Source organism: Myiozetetes cayanensis, unplaced genomic scaffold (genome assembly GCF_022539395.1).
Source record: "Myiozetetes cayanensis isolate MyiCay16 unplaced genomic scaffold, myiCay2020 scf9, whole genome shotgun sequence".
Lineage (NCBI taxonomy): Eukaryota > Metazoa > Chordata > Aves > Passeriformes > Tyrannidae > Myiozetetes > Myiozetetes cayanensis.
Genome location: NW_026088185.1, coordinates 7434213 through 7454090, shown reverse-complemented (window position 1 = coordinate 7454090; position 19878 = coordinate 7434213). Strand labels below are relative to the sequence as shown.

The window sequence follows — 19878 nt, the reverse complement described above, 5'->3', positions numbered from 1 at the left end:
GCCTTGCATTACTTGAAAATATTGAATAATTGTGGCCACATTCATTTGTGCACTATAGGACGTGGAGCAGGACATCAAGACATTAGAGGATATGCAAGATGAATATGACTTTAAATGTAAAACCTTGCAGAATAGAGGTGAGTCATTTTTATATTGTATATAGTTTGTCAGAGTAAACTCTGTTGTCTTATGTCAGGATATTAGCTTAATGATACACAGCCAAACTTACTGGTAATGTCCCTCCTTTATTAATTCTGCTTTATGCTGAAGGAATTTCTGAAAATGCATTTTCTGCATCTGTCTTTTGTTACGGGTAGAGAGCCTCCTTGTTAACACAGTATTCCTTTGTCCTTTACATCCCTTTGCCAGTGGAAGTAGCAAGCCCTATAGAGTCTGTGACCATTCAACCATACACGTAATTAGTGTAGTTTAGGCTTCTCTTTGCCATCTTGTATTTCACAAATGCCTTCCTGCCTCACGTTTTGTAGCCTTTTGTGTACCAAGGGGAACGCATGTAGCTCTAAGTCCACATTACACAGATCTGTCTCTGTTGTTCTTTGTTCTAGAAAAGGTTTCAGTTTCCAACAAACTGGCAGTTGACTATCCCTCAGAAGGGGGACATGTTCAGAAAATCCTGAGGGAAGCACCAAGTCTCCATCTTGCTCTTTGTACCTTGGGTCACGCAGTGCTTCCGTGGGGCAAACAGGAGCCTCTGACTCAAGGTCAGCAGGAAGCAGAGTAGTAACTAGGGCAGTTACACAGGATCTGTCAGCCTGGGCTGCAAACAAACTCAAGAGGCTGTAAACATCCTCCCTTGAAATAACAGTTAACTTCTGTTGCTAGGGTAAAAGATACAGGCCTGAAGTCAGCACGAGAACAAATTGCTATGTATGTATCTTTACACTGTATAATCACTACTTTAAATCAGGTTCTTGCTCTGAAAAGCAAATTCACATCCTAATTACTTCACTGGGGCAGTGGCTTTCCTTGCATTAATGCTTTAAGTGCCCTTTCAGCAAGGGAAAAGGAGGAATCAAAAAAATCCAGGAGGCAGTAAACATTTCTTCCCTTAAGCTTTAAAGATACACTTCACTTAACATTAGCCAGGCCAGTCCTCTTCTCCCCACAGCATTTCCCCCACCTGTACTTCAGCACTCCCTCAGCCTCATGTTCACAATTTGGATTTACTTTACAGAACATGAGTCCAATGGAGTGTCTCAGGAGGAATATAAGAAAGAACAGCTGAATCTCCAGAAGATGTTTTTATTACTTGACCGCAAAAGAAAGGTAGTGCTCAAGTTTTCTTATAGAAGTCAAAAGGTCTTCATTTTAAGCAAATGTTCATTTTCATTGAACTGACATAAACTTGCAGTAGAAAAGGAGTTTTCTAATATATCAGTTGAACTGAGATCTCATTATTTCCATCCTGTTTGAAAATTTAGAGTTTCTGTAAGCAATTTTATTTCTCTTCTAGCAACCTTTATCAGACTCTGTCGGGTAAAGCTAAAAGAACAATGAGAAGGAAAAGGCACCATACCAATAATTATGTTCTTGAGGAAAAAGTTACTAAAAATCTGCAGCTATATTAGAGTTAAATATACTCTCATTGCAGTGCTCAGGTCTACAGCAAGCACTGGGTGAGCCCAAATGTACACTGGGGACATATATGGATGCAAGACACTGGCTCTTCAGAGTTCAGCTATACTGAATATGTTTTATTTCTCTACTTAATCTAGCAAACACTCCAGCTAAAAAAAAAAAAGTGCTTTTAGAAAACATCCTCTGTTGACAAAATCTATTATTGAAGTGTTTGAAGGGTTTTGCAAGGCAGATGAGCGCTAACTAAAACAATACTTAGTTTTTGTGTATGAAGTATTTTTAATAAACATTTCATTCTCTCTGTAGGAAGTGGTGAACAAGATAGTACAGCTGCTGCACAACACAGAGCATGCACAGACTGCTCTTATTGATGAGGAGCTGGTGGAGTGGAAGCACAGGCAACAGACAGCATGTATTGGTGGCCCACCCAATGCCTGTCTTGACCAGCTACAGAACTGGTAAGTCTCTAGTCAAGAACTGCATTGAAAGCATGTTATGAAGGAACGCCAGATCTATGAAATACACTGATTATTTTTATTACGCATTTTCATTCTGTCACAGCATAACTATATTTTGTGCATTTTATTACCTCACCACATTTCCAATGAGCATGAAGTGTTCTCTGTGCACTGCCTGTCCTTAGGGACAGTCACCTGGCTGATGTCTCTACATTATTACAGTGCAAAAACATGCTAAAAGTAATAAGATTGTGTAATTGTAGGTTTACCATCGTTGCTGAAAGTCTTCAACAAGTTCGTCAGCAGCTCAAAAAGCTTGAGGAACTGGAACAGAAGTTTACCTATGAGTCTGATCCCATCACAAAAAATAAACAAGTTCTGCAAGACCGAACACACAATCTCTTCAAACAGCTCATCCAAAGGTAATGGACCAGAAAAATCTTTTTTGTGTTTGCATGAATAAATACATGAAGTGCACCTTCCCTACTTTCCCTCAGTATTTCACAAATCCTAACTCTGCATTTCATGAGGTTTTCCCTAAGTTTGTCACAAACATTAAGTTACTGATTTTGAGATTTATGCACTCTAGGGTTTCCAGAGGTTCAGGCCCATGGAAAGGGTTTGTGATCAGTCATTACTGAAGTTAGCAGGAGCTTTGCTACAGGATGCATTGATTTACAGAATCAAACTCCTACTCTTTTAGTCCATTTCTTGCTTCAAGCTTCAACACTACAAAGTTCAAGTAAAGAGAGACAAGAAACAATCCACACCAAGCTACGTCCAAAATAAATACACACTAGATTCTATAACCCTTTGTCTCTGGACATATCTTCTTAGCCTTCAGCACAGGGAGGCCTTTCCTTCTCTATATAATCTCTATGATGCAAGCTACTGTAGCTGGTAATTGCCCACATAAGATCCCAATCTGTAAATATATAGTAGACAAAAGTGAATGCTACAGAAGACTAGAATCTAGCAGATAAGAGCAGGGGCTAAGACACAGTGGCCAACACCCTCTTAATGGTGGCTAAAACCCAGGTTTCCAGAGTCCCATTCAGATGCTTTGATCACTGATCCTCAGCTGAAAAACACAGGTACTGCTTTTCAGTGAAGTGAGGTAATGAGGAAGAACTGTAGAAGTAGAGCTGCTGTTTATGTTTCTTGCCTGTGAGTACAATGGAAGGAAAAGTCTCCATGCTACCAAGATTTATGTCTACACAGCACAGTGCTACACAGAAAGTGCCCGAGCCAGCAAGTTTGGGGTGTATAGGAACAGGTTAGCCTCAGAAGTTTGCTCTGTGGGGTTAGCTAGCCCTCATCAAATCCCCAGCTAGCATATCTATCTCTTGGACACATGTTGTTACAGCAAGCCCAGGGAAGGGCAAACAAAGCAACACTCCTCACTTGGACTGTGCTAATTACATCACAGTGCTTGCTGTTGATTTCAGAGAAGTTTGATGTAGCAATCTCCCTACTCAAGCCATCAATGCATTTAAGAAAAGCCAACCCTTATGAAATCACTTCTTACTTGCAATATTTTTAGCTGCATGAAAACATTTGAAAGAAAAAGACACACACACCTCTGTGTGAGGTGATGAATAATGAATGAATGAAGTGTATAGCACTATACACTTCAAGAATAGTGTATAGTACTAGTGTAAATCACCATTCTTTTAAAGTTTGCTTTTTATGTAAGTTCTTATTTCTTATGGATAACATTGATAAATCAAAGTGCCTTTAATCTGTTCATTCATAGCTCCTTTGTGGTAGAGAGGCAGCCTTGCATGCCAACACATCCTCAGAGACCACTAGTCCTGAAGACAGGAGTACAGTTTACTGTAAAGCTGAGGTATGTTTCCGTCCTTCCCTGTTCCCTTTTCGTGGTAAGGCTCTCATGTCACTGGCTTCTCACAGCTGAGAGGATTGCACAGCTTGCACTGCAGCCCAGGTGCTGAGGTCAGGAGGAGCAAAGTGCCATGTGCAGGGGGCTTTCTTCCAGCAGAGCTTAACTCACATTCAGTTTTTACTCTGTACCAGAAGTGGGGTGTGTAAGATTGAGTGTATAAGAAACACAGCAAAACAGCAGACACATGCAGACCACTTTGTCATGCCAAAGAGTAGCTCATTTGCTCATTTAGTTTCATCTCTAAATGCTGCCTTTTGTGGAATAAGCTTGAAGCCTGTATGTGGCCCTGAGTGTGCTTAAATATCTGTGATAAGCAATGCAGTAGAAGAGAACCCGTCTTGTGCAATTGCTGACATTAAAAAAATATTTCTCTTTTCAGACTGCTGGTGAAATTGCCGGAATTAAACTACAACTTGAAAGTGAAAGTTTTATTTGATAAGTATGTTACATTTTTTCCATTCCTCTATACACTAATGGTAAACAGTCCCCACGTTCAGAAAACAAGGGGCAGTCATAAGTGCTGAGTAGGCCAGGAGCAGGCTGGGTCTCCACAGCCTTTTTCTTACCCATGCCCTTGGCCTAAATCTCTCTCTCTGCCATTAGAGACATGTCACAAAGTACAGATGGCCTCAGCTTCTTGCCACCGGCTCCACTGGGGCACACCAAGGAGAGCTGACCACTCTAAATCAGGCTGGGTACAGGGCAGCACCCAGGCAACAGCCACTCCTCTGGTGTGGGTGCTTCACCTGGATTAGCACAAGATGAAAACATGGAATTGAACTCCACCATTTCCAGTCACATCATTCAGTCATGTCTCTAAAATACCTTTTTGGGTAGCCTGTAGAAAGGAAGTGTAGTTATCCTAAAGCTGTCCTTGAATTAGGGGTATAACCAGTCTACCTGTAACATGATCTCAGAGAGGAAAAAAAAAAAACGAACAGCAATCTAAACAGACTAATACCAATCTTCTGTATTTTTATAAACAGTTCGGGTGAATTTAGCACTTACATTTCTTTCCCTTCATTAAAGTAACAGGCTTTTCAAAATAACAACAGGGACTGGGCTTTTAAGAAAGCAAGTGGGTTTTTGTCTTCCCATTCAAGTAATTTTGTTCTTGAAATGGCTCTCGGGTCTAGAAACTTGCATGGAATAGGGAAAAGGTAAAAAAATTCCTATGTGGGCATGGGAGGTGGAGCTTTGAGAAGTGCACCAGATAGAATGGCACTCAGTAAAATCCCAAGTGGTGGGAAAACTGATTCAAGTGATGCAGCGATTTATTCAATAAGTTATGTGGTTTAAGAGTAGACCTAGAGTGACAGAACTATATTTTTTGTCCTCAGAGCAAGAGTTAAAATCTACATAGTAAGAGAAAGGAGTTCCTTTGATTATAAAGCCCCCATAGCAACATTTAAGCCTTGGTAAAAAAACACCCTCTGTGTAACACAAGATTTACTTCCTCTTTTGCACAAAAATGTCACAAAAGCATTTTAGCAGTTCTCAATCAGTTCTGACAGCTACTAAAGCAAACACATGCACTTTCTCTGTGGCAGAAAGCTTTAAAGTATTTTTGTCTTTTTTTTTTCTTTCTTGACAGAGATGTGACTGAGAAGAACTCAGTGAAAGGGTATGTGGCATCACAGTTTGATATATTAATGTTAGGTTCTTTCAATGAATGCAAGACTTAATTATTTTTTCTCTCTCTCTTTGTGAAGGTTCAGGAAGTTTAATATTTTGGGAACAAGCACAAAAGTAATGAACATGGAAGAATCCACTAATGGAAGTCTAGCAGCAGAATTCAGACACTTGGTAGGAGGTGTTTTTTTCTTTTATTGATACAGCCATTTAATATTGTGGGTAGAGAGTGTAGTAGGAAGGAAACAAATAGCTTTTGTTATTGAAGTAATTACTTGCTTTTGTGTAAGAGGAACTGTGAATATCCCTTCTTTTTCTGTGTTCTTCCCTTTTTGAAATATTTGGCCCGTTGCAAGCGAAATGCAATTGCTTGTCACTGAAACAGGGACAGAAGTGAAAACTGGAGTACTTGCTGCCATACAGTTTATGCTGCAATGGTTTCTTTGGAGGAGGAAGAAAACACCTAGAAATGTTGGTTTGGGCCTTTTAAACGAAGGCCCATGGGTAGGAAAGTTTAAAGAGCTTTGAGTCTGGAAGATGAAAATTGTCTAGAAGTGGGCAGCTAGAAGGAAGTCAGTGCCTTCAACAGTCTATACAATGCTTTTGATCTGCAGATTGTGAGCGAACAGATTGGTTTCATTATTAAAAGGAAAGGAAAAATGCAAGTGCAGAACCACTGAACATGGAAGTCTCCCTTCATTGTCCAGAACAGAGACTGCCCAGAGCTTATCATCCAGTTCAGAGGTGTTCTTTGATCAGCCAGTATTTCACCTGATCCTGATTTCATACTGCTTCTGTTCCTAAAAGGCCTCTTACATAAAGGCGTTACATCATAACTGTGCAATATCTATTTTCACAGATGAAAAGTATATAGAAGAGTTGTAGTTACCTACAGTTTACTGCTTTGGCTTCCACAGCTTAGAACCAAATAGAACCAGACACTCGTGCAGCAAGTTTGCATCTAGTTGAGCAACTAGAGCATGCAGACATTTCTATCCTCTACCACTTCCATTTGCGGCTGATGTAAATGAGTGACAGGGTTTTTTGTTTGTTTGCAGCAACTGAAAGAACAGAAAAATGCAGGAACCAGAACAAATGAGGTAAGCAGCACTAACCTTGTCTTTGTAAAGTTCTTGCGTAATTCTAAAAAGGCATTCAGGTATTTAAGACAGTGCTCCCTGCTCAGCCCCATGAAGACACACACAGGATGACAGATCATAGGGGAGGAGTTCAGTGTTCCTAGAAAGTGGTCTGCGTAGGAGGTGTCTGTAAGTGAGAACTACTGCCAGAATGGCAATGGGGCACTCTCCCTCACTGGCATCTAGCTTTAACAGGACTTTCTGGCAAGTACAGATTTTTTTTTCTGTGGCTTCTAGGTAGTAGCCAAAATAAAAAGCACCTAGAGAGGCAATTTTAGCAAGTCAGCATTGTCACTTGACTTTGCCCTATAAGCTGATACTGAGGTCTAGAGCGGGTAGCCATGGGCAAAAAAAGGGTTTTCTTCATTATAAAACCTTCACCCTAGGAATTTGCAGTCCCCGAAAAGTTCTCTTTTAATTTTTGTTTTTTAAAGGGTCCTCTCATTGTAACAGAAGAACTTCACTCTCTGAGTTTTGAGACGCAGCTGTGCCAGCCTGGCTTGGTAATAGACCTAGAGGTATGTCTTAGATGAAACAGATGGACTTAAATTCCTGTATGTCACTCCTCTTGACAAATCTAAACTTTTTTTTTTTTTCCAAGTACTGGGATATCAAGCACTTTCAGTTATTTCAGAGTATGTGAATGACACTTCCTACCTCTGTATTGACACATTCAGTGAGAATGCTGTCAGATCTCTGGGTAAATAAGAGTAGATGTGCTGTGCGAAGTGTTTGATAACCAACCCTGTAGTTTAAGCCTTCTAGGTATCAGTTTCCATTTATTTCAGAAGCAATATGCTATGAACTCTGCTGTTACTATCATCAGTACTGTCATAACTGACACTAAATCAAAGTCTTTATTAGAAAAAAAGAAAAAAAAGTCACCCAAGTCTCTCTAGTATTTCATCATACTGACGTTTTCTCCCCTACATACAAACTTCGACTGAAAAAGTTAAAACTACACAAGCAGAGAATTAAAATGGAAGTGGGTTTGTGGGTAATCTCAAGGAGGATTGCAGCAGCAGAACAGGGTAGCCTGACATGTTTCATTTTGTGCCCCTTTCAGACCACATCCCTTCCCATTGTTGTGATCTCAAACGTGAGCCAGCTTCCCAGTGGATGGGCTTCTATCCTGTGGTTCAACATGCTGTCTACTGATCCCAAGGTATTTGCAAGAAAAAGAAAATGGCATCACATTCTATGTGTCATTTTCAAGCATTGTCTGTATGCAAGTGGCTGCTGCACATTTTTTTTCCCCTGCAGATGACTCTTAACTTTCAGGTGTAGGGAGAGGCACAGTTACTTCCCTGGCCTAAACAGGACAAGGTTTGAAACCCATTTAAGGGTAGCATGATGCATTCAGTATATACAGAACACACTGAGAAGGCAAATAAACTTACAAGAACTAAAATAATGGTACACTTGAGTAATCCAGCAATTCTGGGAAAAGGCAAGTCCAAAGCTGAGCCCCAGAGACAGCTTTTCATGGTACAGAGTGCCTGTCAGAAGAGGAGCCTGCTTTTGCAGAGCTGTCTCAAGCTGACATCCATTCTTAAATCTGTATTTTGTTTTGGCAATACACTTTTAAAAACTCAAGTGGCATTCCAAAATGAATGTTTATTAACTATAGGTTGTATTTTTCTTTTCCATTCTAGAACTTGTCCTTTTTTCTGAGTCCACCTTGTGCAAAGTGGTCTAAACTTTCTGAAGTTCTGAGTTGGCAGTTTTCTTCTGTAACAAAGAGAGGACTTAATGCAGATCAGCTGAGCATGCTGGGAGAGAAGCTCCTTGGTATGGTCTACTTTCATCACAGATAGCCTGTTTGAATTAAAGCTAATTCTACATCTTTTCTGCAATCCATTTTAAGTTTTCATTCTGTTCCCATGCCTTTACCGCTTATACAACATCACTCTGTAGCAATGAAGCATTTTCCACTTTTCAGTATGGTAGAGCTTGTAAATGAGATCAGGTCATGAAAAAAACCTGCAGTTCTAACTTAGGAGTCTCATGCATTAGAGCAAGGCAGATTGGGGTTACTTCTGCCTTTTTAAGTAACACTTGTGTTTAGTCAGTCTTTGAAGTGGCTGTTTCTTGACATCTCTTTGGCTTTGTTTTTAAATCCACCTCCATTCATTTTAACTTCCTGCCTGCCCCCAACTAGAGTTTACTCTGTCTGCATAAACACAGTTGCAGTATTAAAGTGCAAACACTATGGAACTTCTAAAGGATATCAAATTGAACAACTCCCAGATGACTCTGCTTAGTAAAAGCCCCAGAGTTTTCTATCCAAACTCCTTGCAGTTTGCCTGATAGCCAGAGCACTGGTCTTGCGTAGCAGACTCTAGATAAAAATACTGTTGATTCAGTATATTCCACCAACCTAAACTTTCAGAAAGCATTTATATTTAAAGGTATTTGACATTAGTGTGTCTAGGTGGCAAGTACAGTATTCCAGGCTTTAACTCCCTTCCTTTGATTTCCCTAAGACATAAGATCTGACAAAAATCAACTGATTTAAGATTACCTTTCAAAATTCTGCTAAGAGAATGTTTTAATTTAATTAACCAACATGCAAAGAGACCAAGGACATATTTCTATGGTCAGCTTGCATTTCAGAACTGCAGAGACTTTGTCAAGCTCTGGTAACAGTAGGAATGCTACTTTTATCTCTGTAGATAAAAATAAGTCTTGGTCATTGAACCCTATATATTCAGGATTCCTTAGTGCAAGGAGACACAGAACCAACAGGGTGCCAGGATACAACTTGCCTACTGTTTTTGCAATGTGAAAGTTGACAGAATCTTGATCTCTTAACACTAGCAGCATCAGAAATGAGCCCCCTAAACCAGTTTATTTTTAGAAAGACAAGAGGGAAAAGCATATTTATTGAAAGCCATAGTATGATCTCAAATGGAAAGAATTAGCCTACAATTACAGTTGGGGTCTGCAAAGCTCCAGCTACTGTAGTCGCAGCTAGAATTTTTCTTTGTGGTTTGGATGTGATTATGAAACACTGTTGACATAAAAACAAGGCCAGGGGAAACGATTGCAACAGGAACAAGATGAGTCTGTAGCTGGGGTAGATCTAGAGTCGAGAGTTTCTGGGGCAAAACCCTGCAAGTCACCAGAACAGAGACAGGAAAGTGCTTAATCTCAAAGATATTCGAAGGTCTGCACCTACAGAAGAGCTTGTGGGCTGCAGTCTTCTTATTTTGCTGGAAAGAACTGTGCAAGCTTTCAGTCTCCTTCCTGGAAGCATTTTGAAACTGGCAAGTGTTAGGTGTAGCACAGCATAGAAAGTGTCGATATGAATTGGTTCCCATTATGCAAGGTCTGCTTAATAGATTTGGTTATCTTAAAACCTCACCAGAGGGGAACTTGCAAGCACAGTAGCCTGCCCCTTCCTTTTCTTTCTTAGTCTAACAGCTGAGTTGTACATAAACACTCAGAACCTGGTTCTTTAAGTACTTTTAGCATTGCTAAGTAAATGATGGAACATAACTGAAATCAGTTTATCGTGTTCAGGGCAAACAAGTGGAGGATCTCACGATGGCCTTATTCCTTGGACAAGATTCTGCAAGGTATGAGCAAAGTTTAAAATTTGAGATTTAAAAATTGAAGAAGCTGATTTTAGTTTGTTGTGGGGTTTGTTTGGGCATTTTTTGTTGGTTTTTTCCCTAGGTTACCTTCTTTTTTAGTAACATACCCTAATTATTCTAAAGCTTACATGGTCATTGGGAGGTTTTGGTGGTGGGCTAAAGTAGCAGCACAAGGAGGAAAAAGGGCTTGCAACAGCAAGGAGAAGATGAATTTGAGATTCCTTTAGATCCATGTAAACTCTATAGAAAAAAATGCATCTTTCAAACTCACCATCTTCATTATTATTAATACAGTGGCTATTAACAGAATAGTTCTCCATTTTGATTATTACAGAAAACGTAAAAAAAACAAACAGCAAGATGAACAGTTCTTCTCTATCATGGTGAAGGACATTTCCCAGACCAGGGGCATTTGGATTAGGGTGAGGATTAGGACAGGGTGGCCAAGAGGATCAGTACAGTGACAGAAAACCACATCATGATATTTCAAACCCCTGGGTGCCATAAAACAGGAGGATTCTTCATGTTTTCTTTGGTTTTAGACCCTTTACTGCTATAGATAAGCCAGAGATTACAGCAGGCAGGAGCAGACTCCAGGGGAAGAGCTAAGTTCTGGTGACCTACAAGCACTTGAGTTCATTAATATGGGTGTCTCATGAGAAACTGAGATCCAAGTCTGAACTGAAAGTGTCTCTAAGCTCATCTGCTAGCCAGCCTGGGCAAAAGTCCCAGGGGATGGTTTGCATGTTCAAGAACTCCAACAAGAACAGTGTCCAGGCATGAACAAAAGTCTTATCTGCACTTAGACCAGTGTTGTTGCACGTGAGAAGTGATGGATCACATGTTTGGGGGTACTGTAGGCTCAGACAGGCATTTCTATTGCCTTAAGATTCATTAGCAATGGTCCATGTCCTTCTGGAGTGAAGAGACAGAAAAAGGCATAAGAGAATATTGGGGGGTGAAGGGACAGAGGAGAAGGACAAAAATGCAAGACCAAGCAGATACTGGCAGGATTGAAACCTTGCTTTCCCCTCTGCTGCTTAATGAAACTCATGTCTTATTATCCCTGTTCTCTCCCATCCCACTCCTGCCTTTCCATATTCTGATTTTCAGGAAAATATAAATGATAAAAATTTCCCCTTTTGGCTGTGGATTGAGGGAATCCTGGAGCTTATTAAGAAACATCTCCTGTGTCTCTGGAATGATGGGTAAGACCTGAGTGAAGTTAAAAATGTGGTAATTGCCTCAGACCTCTCATTTAGGCTAGCAGTTCCATCCTCATGTTGTGAGGTTGGTTGTGCAAGTGAATTCCAGTAGTGAGGAAGCCTCTGATGAGGCAACTGCTTAAAGCAAGAACATCAGATGATCGCGCTGTCCCGTTTAAGTCACAGAGCAGGGCTTCAAATGTAAGATTATATTTTGTTTTGCCTCTGCTCCCACTGTAAGGTGGTTCTTTCCACACCGTAGAACAGAGCCAAGGAAAACTGAAGAAAGGATAAGTCATAAAGTGACTATCCATCTTTAAAACCAAAAAACCAAATCCCCTACCCAAACAAACACTATTGTGAGCTGCCTGGAGGTGGCAGCAGCCAGACTCTGAACGCCTGTGCCTGCACTGTGCACCCAGAACACAGCAGTCTTCACTGATTCTAAGGGTATTACTAAGTAGAAGGACTGCCAGATGGAAGCATAGCCCTTTAATACTGGTTTAGTAAACTTTTGATTCTGAGATTTCCGATTTCCAAAGTTATTTCTGCCAAAACTGGGTTTATCCAAAGTCAAATCCTGCATTTTAGCTTTAGCCACATTACAAAACCCCATCAAATAGCACATTCACCGTGGAATCTCCTAGTATCCCACAAATCTGCAGGATCTGTAACAGCAGGTTTGCTTCATCTTGCTACATTCAGCAGCAGGCTTCACATTATTACCCCCCAACTCCAGACGAGTTCTGTCAAAGCCCTTTGTAGTGGGCTTGTTTCACTGCCCAAACCCTGCCTATTTCTTTTCTAAGTAGGCTGCAGTGCAGTGGGAACATTTGCCACCACTGCTGAGGCAGAATTCCAGTTCCTGTTTGGTGTTCTACCTCAGCGTGGTGATGTGCCTAAGGGATTGCTTTTGCACGTGGCTTTGATACAGGCTTGAGTAGCTCTCAATTGTGAGAGCAATCCCCCATTTAGGATTTAACAGAAAGAGGTGCAAGTTAAATCCTGAATGTAATCAAACTCAAGAGATTTAGTACTATTAGCTTTTCCTCTCTTAGCAGACTTTGTTGGATAGTCACAAATCGTTTTTTCCTAGAAAGGCAAAAAGAGAAACCAAAGGAAAAACACTGTCCAAGTACAAAGATATTTCAGTGGGGAAGAGACAAATCCACAGTATTCATTAGGACAGAGACTCTCCTGCATACAAGAGTAAGCATTACAGCCTCAAGAACACTTGCCTTTCTTTGTACTTGGAGATAAGGCAACAAAAGACTTCCATTATATACAGGATATTGACTACTGAACACATTTGTTATCTAAACGACGCCATTAAAAGCAAATAAAACACAAAACTCACCAAACAACCCCCTAAAGCGCCATAAAACAGGACAGCTTACAGCATCTGAAATTCTAAGCAAAATTACGATCATGTAGTACTTTTTGTGCAAAACCCACTTTTCCCCTGACTTAATGCACACAAAGACAGCAGTAGTACTCAAAAGTTCATTATTGATGCAGCATTTTGAGGAATAAGAGGCAGTGCAGAGAAATTCTGACCTCGGGGTGGGGGGGAGGGGGGAACCAAAACAAACAAAAAAACCCCCAAACAATAAGCAACAAATAAAAAACAAACAGCTGGAGCTTGGCCAGGTTTATGCCCTAGTACTGATTTGAACAACTGCCCCCCAGTACCTGTTCAGATCAATCAATCTCTTATAATTACCACATCAGCCTCCTTGCCTTATGCAGTAACATTTGCCGAGCACAGTGAGTTTGGGGGGTTGAAGTCAAGCAGGTTTAACAGTTCATCTAGAAAACGTGCACAAGGAACAGAGCAAACACCAATGCAAGCTAGTAGCTAGCAACCTTTGTTTCATCAGCCAAATAGGAGAAATAATTGTTCCTTAACATACTTCAGAAGTTAAAACTATCTTCTAGCTGGGTTCTGACCATATTACGCACATATAACTCCACTTCTGCTCCCACAGCCCAGCTTTGACAGCAAAAAGGACGATCTCTTTTACTCTCAGTTCAAAAAAAATGTTTGTACAAGCCACCAGGCCAAAGTGAGAGTGCTGAGGGAAGCTGCGGTGATTCATGGCTTCCACAGGGCATGAATCACCACCTGATTCCAGCCTGGCAGTCCTACTGCTAAGCTTTCCAGCTGCTCTCAGGACAAAGCCTTCTGTGGGGCATTTTCAAGAACTTCAACTCTTAAGTGACAAAAGCTGTTAAGTTTCCCTAGCTAGCCCATCACAGCTTAGGTTTCATGTTGAGGAATAACTCAGCTCTTTCTTTTCGACGTTACAGCTGCATTATGGGTTTCATCAGCAAAGAGAGAGAACGTGCTTTATTGAAGGACCAGAATCCAGGAACATTTTTACTGAGATTCAGTGAAAGTAGCAGAGAGGGAGCAATCACGTTTACTTGGGTAGAGGGATCTCAAAACGGTAAGTCAGTCAGTTACTCTTTGTGGATCTACTTACATCAGAACAAAAAGCCTTTATGCTCTTCTCCTCCACACTGAGGACCAGTGTAACACACCACCCCAGCAGCCCCCACCCTTACAAGCTGCAGGCCACAAGCAACAGGAGGCACGTGCCATACTTGGTATAGCTCAAGCCACACAGTGGATTGTTCAAGGTTTCAGCTAAGACTGGTAACACTTCCAGGGTACTGCTTCTGGCCCGGAGATTTCACAAGAAACATTGCCCAGACTGTGTCCCCTGCCTCCTTAGGGTCTCTCCTAGCAAAGCACTTTTAGCCCTCATGCACCTGTATTTTCCTCCAAACCCATACCACCCTCTTCACCAGAGAGTTCTTTCCAAAGCAAAGGTCACCACAGCCACACTCATTGCTACTGTTCTCTCCTCGTGCATCTTGTGTGCAACACTCCTTTCTCAACCTGCTTTCTTTAATTCACAGCCCATGGAACGTCTGTCCTTCCTCCCCACATCCTCCCCAGGTAAACGACATGTTCACTTACTCCATTTTCCAAGCAGTTCTCCTTCCTCCCATTGTCCTGAAGGACCAGTGAAGACCTTCTTCAGTTAGCTGGACTGTTCTCTCATCCTCTCTCAAGGAAGCCTGGAGATGTCACAGCTGCAGAAAAATATAACCTCCCTCATATCCAATCAGGGCTCTCCCCTTATCTAATCAGGGTTCTCCCCTCATTGTACTAATAATGAGCCCCACCTGCCAGCATGGTGCAGCTGTGGACACTTCACTTGGATGAGCCCCAAACCTGCTATAGCTGGAAGAGAAACTGCTGAATGTACTTGCACGAAAAATTAAGCAAAGAAGGGTGATGATAGTTTTTGGAACACTCAGGGAGGCTTTATCTATCTCTCCTTATAGTTCATGAGAGCTTCACGTGGTGTGTGTGGATCAACCTTTCTAACAGGCAACAGAGTTTGAATGATACAATTTGGAAGAAGATTGAAAAGGTAGCACAACGTAAATTAGTTAATGAAATATTAGTTAATGAAATATTGGAGGCAGTTTCCATGGATGAGTCACACCAGTCATTCTGAATACAAAGCACATCAAGAGCCATCACTGTGTGCTGTCCCCCCATGTGCCTCCCTACCCCACAGAACAATTACATTCCCTTTGACAGGTATTAAATATTTACCTGCAGCACAGTAGGTGTCATCCAGGTAATCCTCTTGCTCACATGACCTCTGAACTTGTGGAAGTGGCTGCAGCTTTTCTGGGCAGTTTTAGAAAAAACTTTGAAACTCCCTTTAAGAGTTGCTGCTTCTCTCCTCTGCAGAGCTCCAGTTCCATTCTGTAGAACCCTACACCAAGAAGGAGCTCTCTGCTGTGACTTTCCCTGACATCATCCGCAACTACAAAGTGATGGCAGCTGAAAACATTCCTGAAAATCCACTGAGATTTCTGTACCCAGATATACCCAAAGACAATGCCTTTGGCAAATACTACTCCAGGCCTAAGGAGGGTGAGTGCTATTAAATAGCTGATCCCATTTATATTGTTCCTGAGGTACTTGGGCACTGTGCAATTCCTGTGGCATGGAAAGAAAGGAAGCAGTTGGCCTGAATTTCTTGGCAGTCTGTCCCATTCTGAGCTAAAAGGTCAGCAGAGGCACCTGAGCTTTATAGGTTAAGAAAAGGTCTGTTTTTAAAGAGGCACAACATGAGATCTAATCAGATCAAAACCTGAAAACCTAATTGTCACTGGCTCTCCAGTTCAGCTTTCGTGAGCCCATGAGCTGTTTCAGAAATGTAGGTGCCAACTAGCAGCTGGAACATGACTGGCTATGGAAGAGGGTTATTTTCCCCATTTTCTATAGGGGAAAAGGAAACAGGAAAATCTGACTAAAAAATTAAATAAATTAACTGTAGTGCTGTAAAATGATGGAGAGACTTGCACATTATCTGGGTCACAGGCTTTATTTTTGGTGCAATGAAGATGGCAATGTGAAGTAAACTTGCAGAAAAAAACACAAACCCACAAACTTGTTTTTTTTTCTCCTTGAAGCACCAGAGCCAATGGATTTGGATGGTCCCAAGGGAAACGGCTACATCAAGACTGAGTTAATCTCTGTGTCTGAAGTGTAAGTTTCCACAAAAATGCTGGAATTTTAAGAACTGATCATAAGTATTTAGCTGTAGTTCACGTCTCTTCCCAGTATCTAAGGTGTAGGTGCCCCTGCCAAATATTTCCTCTTTGAGGATCATTCATTCAGTGCTGTGTTTAAAACACCATTTCTAAATAAAAACCCCTAGAAACTTGCCAGTAGTTGTACTGACAAATGATTTCTTGAAAAGCAAGTTCTTAAAGACTTGTTGGACTTCCTTGTTTAGGATGTGCATCCCTGAGTAGTCCCAGTTCTCATTTAAAGCCATTTTGCTGGCTTTGCAAAGCCGAGTGCATTGCTCACAGACCTGATCTTCTTCACAAGGGGCCTCCTTAGTGGCCCTTGTAGCCTCAGAGCCAGACGTGGTAGCCCAACTGCGCCTCATTTCTTTAGTGAAAGTTTATCCCTGCTCTTCTCCATTAGCCACCCTTCCAGGCTTCAGTCTCCAGAAAACCTGCTCCCCATGTCCCCTGAGGAGTTTGATGAGGTGTCTCGGATGGTGGGTCCAGCAGAGATTGATACTGTGGTATGTATCAACAGCCAGCTGTTTGCAGGGTGCTTCTCGCCTTTTTTTTCCCTCCAGATGTACCTCAGACACTTAACACAAGTGCACACTTCAGAACACAACTCTTCACACATGTAGGGAAAGCTGGGGATCCAGAGTAGGACTGGGATTGCCATCAGTTGTTCTTTCCACCTGTCTGTGGGGATGGAGGTGAAGAGCAGGAGAGTAAAGCTTCCTGTGTGTACCTTGCACATGAAGGGAAGATGGGAAGGGAGGAAGGAGCGTCGCTGTAGTCTTTCCTGTGGGCTCTGGGTGGGGAGGGCCACTAGAGCAGGAGTGCAGTTTGGAAGGGCTGCTCTGGCAGCGCTGCCAAGATTCTCCCTGTTAACAGAGCAGTGTTGTCCTTGGAGGGTGTGCTTCAGAAAAAAAAATCAAAATTAAACTTCGGGATTCCCCTCCTCCCACCTCGCTGGGTAGCTGGATCCTAAGGTGTGAGTCTGGTTTTATTTAGGGAGAACATGGTCATAGCTCTGGTTAGCAAAGACTTGAGTATTAGGGCTTACTTGGCTTGTTTGATGGACATTTCCTTTTCTTGTTGCAGATGTGCACACATATTCAGCTCTGAGCTTTGGCTGTGCTTTTTACTGCGTCATTAACGCGGCTGATTCGCTTACGTGTCCTGCACTGCAGTCCATGCCTTGGTGACACACTTCACTGCCATTCTTTGGTTTCTCAACATGAAGGTCCAGTAGCAATTTTTAGCTAATGGAAATATCAACAATAGCAGTCTCAGCAGCCTCCTCATGTGCTCTTCTTTGTTTAGTTAGCAAGATACCGTGCCACAGTGGAGAAAGAGAGGAGGATTAGGAATGTGAGGTCCTCAGAGAGAACTGATAGGAGAAACATGCATTCATGTTTAAAACAGTTGGCTGTACACAGAAGGCTTCAAAGGAAAGCTGGTTCTTCTGCAGAGGTTCTGCTCAGAAAGCTTGTGCCTTCTGTGTAACTACTTCTGCAGAACTTCCCTAGCTTTGGATTTTCATCTGCGTCACTGAAAGGAAAAGGGAAACACTCTACAGATATGTGCCACACCAAATGCATATGCTGCTGAAGTTTGCTGTGGTTTTAGCTTTTCTAGGCATGGCATATTCAGAGAGCAAAAAATGTTACCTGCATTTCGTGTTTTTTTTGGTTTTGTAAGGCATAACCTCATGTAGAATGGTTAGCACAATCCTTCACATGAAGAGCATTTCTTAGGACACCACCTTAAAGCTGCATTGGCACATGATGAGCTTGCAACTCAAGGTGTACAATCAAAACTAAAGCTTCTGCAGACTGCAGCCATGTTGTCTAGCAGAGTATCAGACAAAATGAGAACCTACTCTTTAAAAGAGTGCAGAAAGGGTTGAAGTATGTTTTTAGTCACTGTGTTTAGCCTACCAAGGTGAGGACTTGGTCACTCCTATTTTTTACAGTAATACACGCCCCATTTAGTTTATAACAGGTGGACTGGAACTCATTTTTCTCATGCATTATGAACCAGGGCATTTATTTAACTGTTGATTTGAATAGCTGTAAGATCCTACAGGCTTTCATAATGAAGTGGGTTTGCAATTAGGGATGAGGCACAGGAAAGTGAGGGAGTTAAATTTATACAGAATAACAGCTGCAGGATATGCAGTTTGTGGTACTTAAAGGATGAACTTGTGTTTCCACCAGAGGAGGAACAGGTTTGTTCCTCAGCACGTTTGAAGATAATTAACAACTCACAGTTGAGAGGCAAGGCTGTCTCGGGCAGCTGGTCTCTGCACCAGGGGTTACCTATTAGTGCAGACTGCTAATTAGCACACAGAGGAACAGAGGGACTGCAGAGCCCTCGTGCTGGATCCTACCGGTTCAGGTGGAACAGCAACAGGAACAGGGCAGCTGGCTGGAGCAGGGGGGCAGACAAGGTGACCTCCAACTTCAGCCTCAGCCCAGCTGTGACTCAGGTGCTACTGCAGCCTCTTCCCCCACTGCTGTCTATTCTATTCCCATCACCTGGGAGAACAGCAGCAGCCCATGGGACTCACAGAGACTGCAGAGCTGCTTCTCTAGATTCAGAGAAAAATTAAAGGACCTATATGTCTTTAAATGAAAAGCATTGCCAAACTGACTTATTTTTGGTGCTCTGGGTTACTGAGGTTATCTAACAGTGCTACAGGATATCACAACTGGTGACTTAATGCTTTTATCTCATTGTAAGTAGCTGAATGTGTATCTTTATTGTCAATACAAAAAGTATTTCTTTCTTGAGCTACAACACCTTGTACTCATGTTCCATATGCAGAAGTTTGTCTTCATTACTTTTATATTTCAGTTTTATCAACCAGAGTGAAATGTTCTTCTGAGATTTAAAGCAGCAGCCTTATTCATGCATTGGTCTTTCCAGTAGTTCTAAAAGTAGTGATTTTCCACAATGGAATATTCTTTTGCCATTTATAAAAAGACGGAACTGTCAGTTGACATTTTTGTCCTATCTCTTGTTTGTTGGCTACTTTTATTATAAAGATGATGTGTTTGCCAGTAGTTTACTACTCTGTATCTCATTTTAAACTTGCTTGTGTAACTAGAGAGTTAAAGCTCTGAAGCCTAAGGCTGTATCCATGCTCTTAATTCTCTGCATTGTAGCAGGTCAGTCTGCTCTGGAGCACTTAGAAGGTGGCTGTTAACTTTTTTTAATTATTCATTGTATCACTTCACTGATTTGTTTTCTTCCCCACCCAAAGTTCAATAAACTGAACTTGAATTTCAAATTTAAGTCATCAGTAGGATAACTGATGTATAGCTAAACTTTGTGAGCTACCAAGCTGGACCACTGCTGCATCATTTTTCTCTGGGGTATTAAGTGACATGATCCCTTGTCTCATGCTTGTTGGGCTTTTATATGAACAGCCAGAAGAATAATAAAGGAAAGAAACTGTTGGTGTGATAAAGGATAGCAGGAGTGAAGAGTAGGCAAGAGAAATCCAGAGCTGTTAGAAAGTACCTGGACAATCCACTTAAGAATTCCCAGCATTAACAAAAAGCAACCAGTAAAGGAATGCAGCTCTGGAAGTGTAGGTTTCAAAATAAGTAACAACATCAACAAAAACAATCAGAAAAAAGCTAGATTATATAAATTAATTCTGATTTCCTGTAAGCTTTGCACAATGCAAAAGACCAGAGAAGGTTCTCCTGGACAGCCTTCTCC

General features: G+C 41.5%; 1 protein-coding gene across 2 annotated transcripts in view; it reads left to right on the top strand.

Moving 5' to 3' along the window:
- Window positions 1-19462, top strand: part of STAT1 (signal transducer and activator of transcription 1) — a 28064-nt gene extending 8602 nt beyond the window's left edge. For both annotated transcript variants that reach the window (XM_050340562.1, XM_050340563.1), the window contains exons 7-25: window positions 59-137; window positions 1196-1287; window positions 1906-2057; window positions 2321-2479; window positions 3814-3906; window positions 4343-4402; window positions 5558-5587; window positions 5676-5769; window positions 6654-6695; window positions 7169-7252; window positions 7801-7899; window positions 8390-8525; window positions 10260-10315; window positions 11447-11541; window positions 13849-13988; window positions 15314-15499; window positions 16042-16117; window positions 16565-16667; window positions 17248-19462. In XM_050340562.1, the coding sequence (XP_050196519.1) occupies window positions 59-137; window positions 1196-1287; window positions 1906-2057; window positions 2321-2479; window positions 3814-3906; window positions 4343-4402; window positions 5558-5587; window positions 5676-5769; window positions 6654-6695; window positions 7169-7252; window positions 7801-7899; window positions 8390-8525; window positions 10260-10315; window positions 11447-11541; window positions 13849-13988; window positions 15314-15499; window positions 16042-16117; window positions 16565-16667; window positions 17248-17271 (1800 nt within the window). In that variant the 3' untranslated portion in view covers window positions 17272-19462. The remainder of the gene's footprint in view (window positions 1-58; window positions 138-1195; window positions 1288-1905; window positions 2058-2320; window positions 2480-3813; window positions 3907-4342; window positions 4403-5557; window positions 5588-5675; window positions 5770-6653; window positions 6696-7168; window positions 7253-7800; window positions 7900-8389; window positions 8526-10259; window positions 10316-11446; window positions 11542-13848; window positions 13989-15313; window positions 15500-16041; window positions 16118-16564; window positions 16668-17247) is intronic.
- The last annotated feature ends 416 nt before the right edge of the window (window positions 19463-19878 follow it).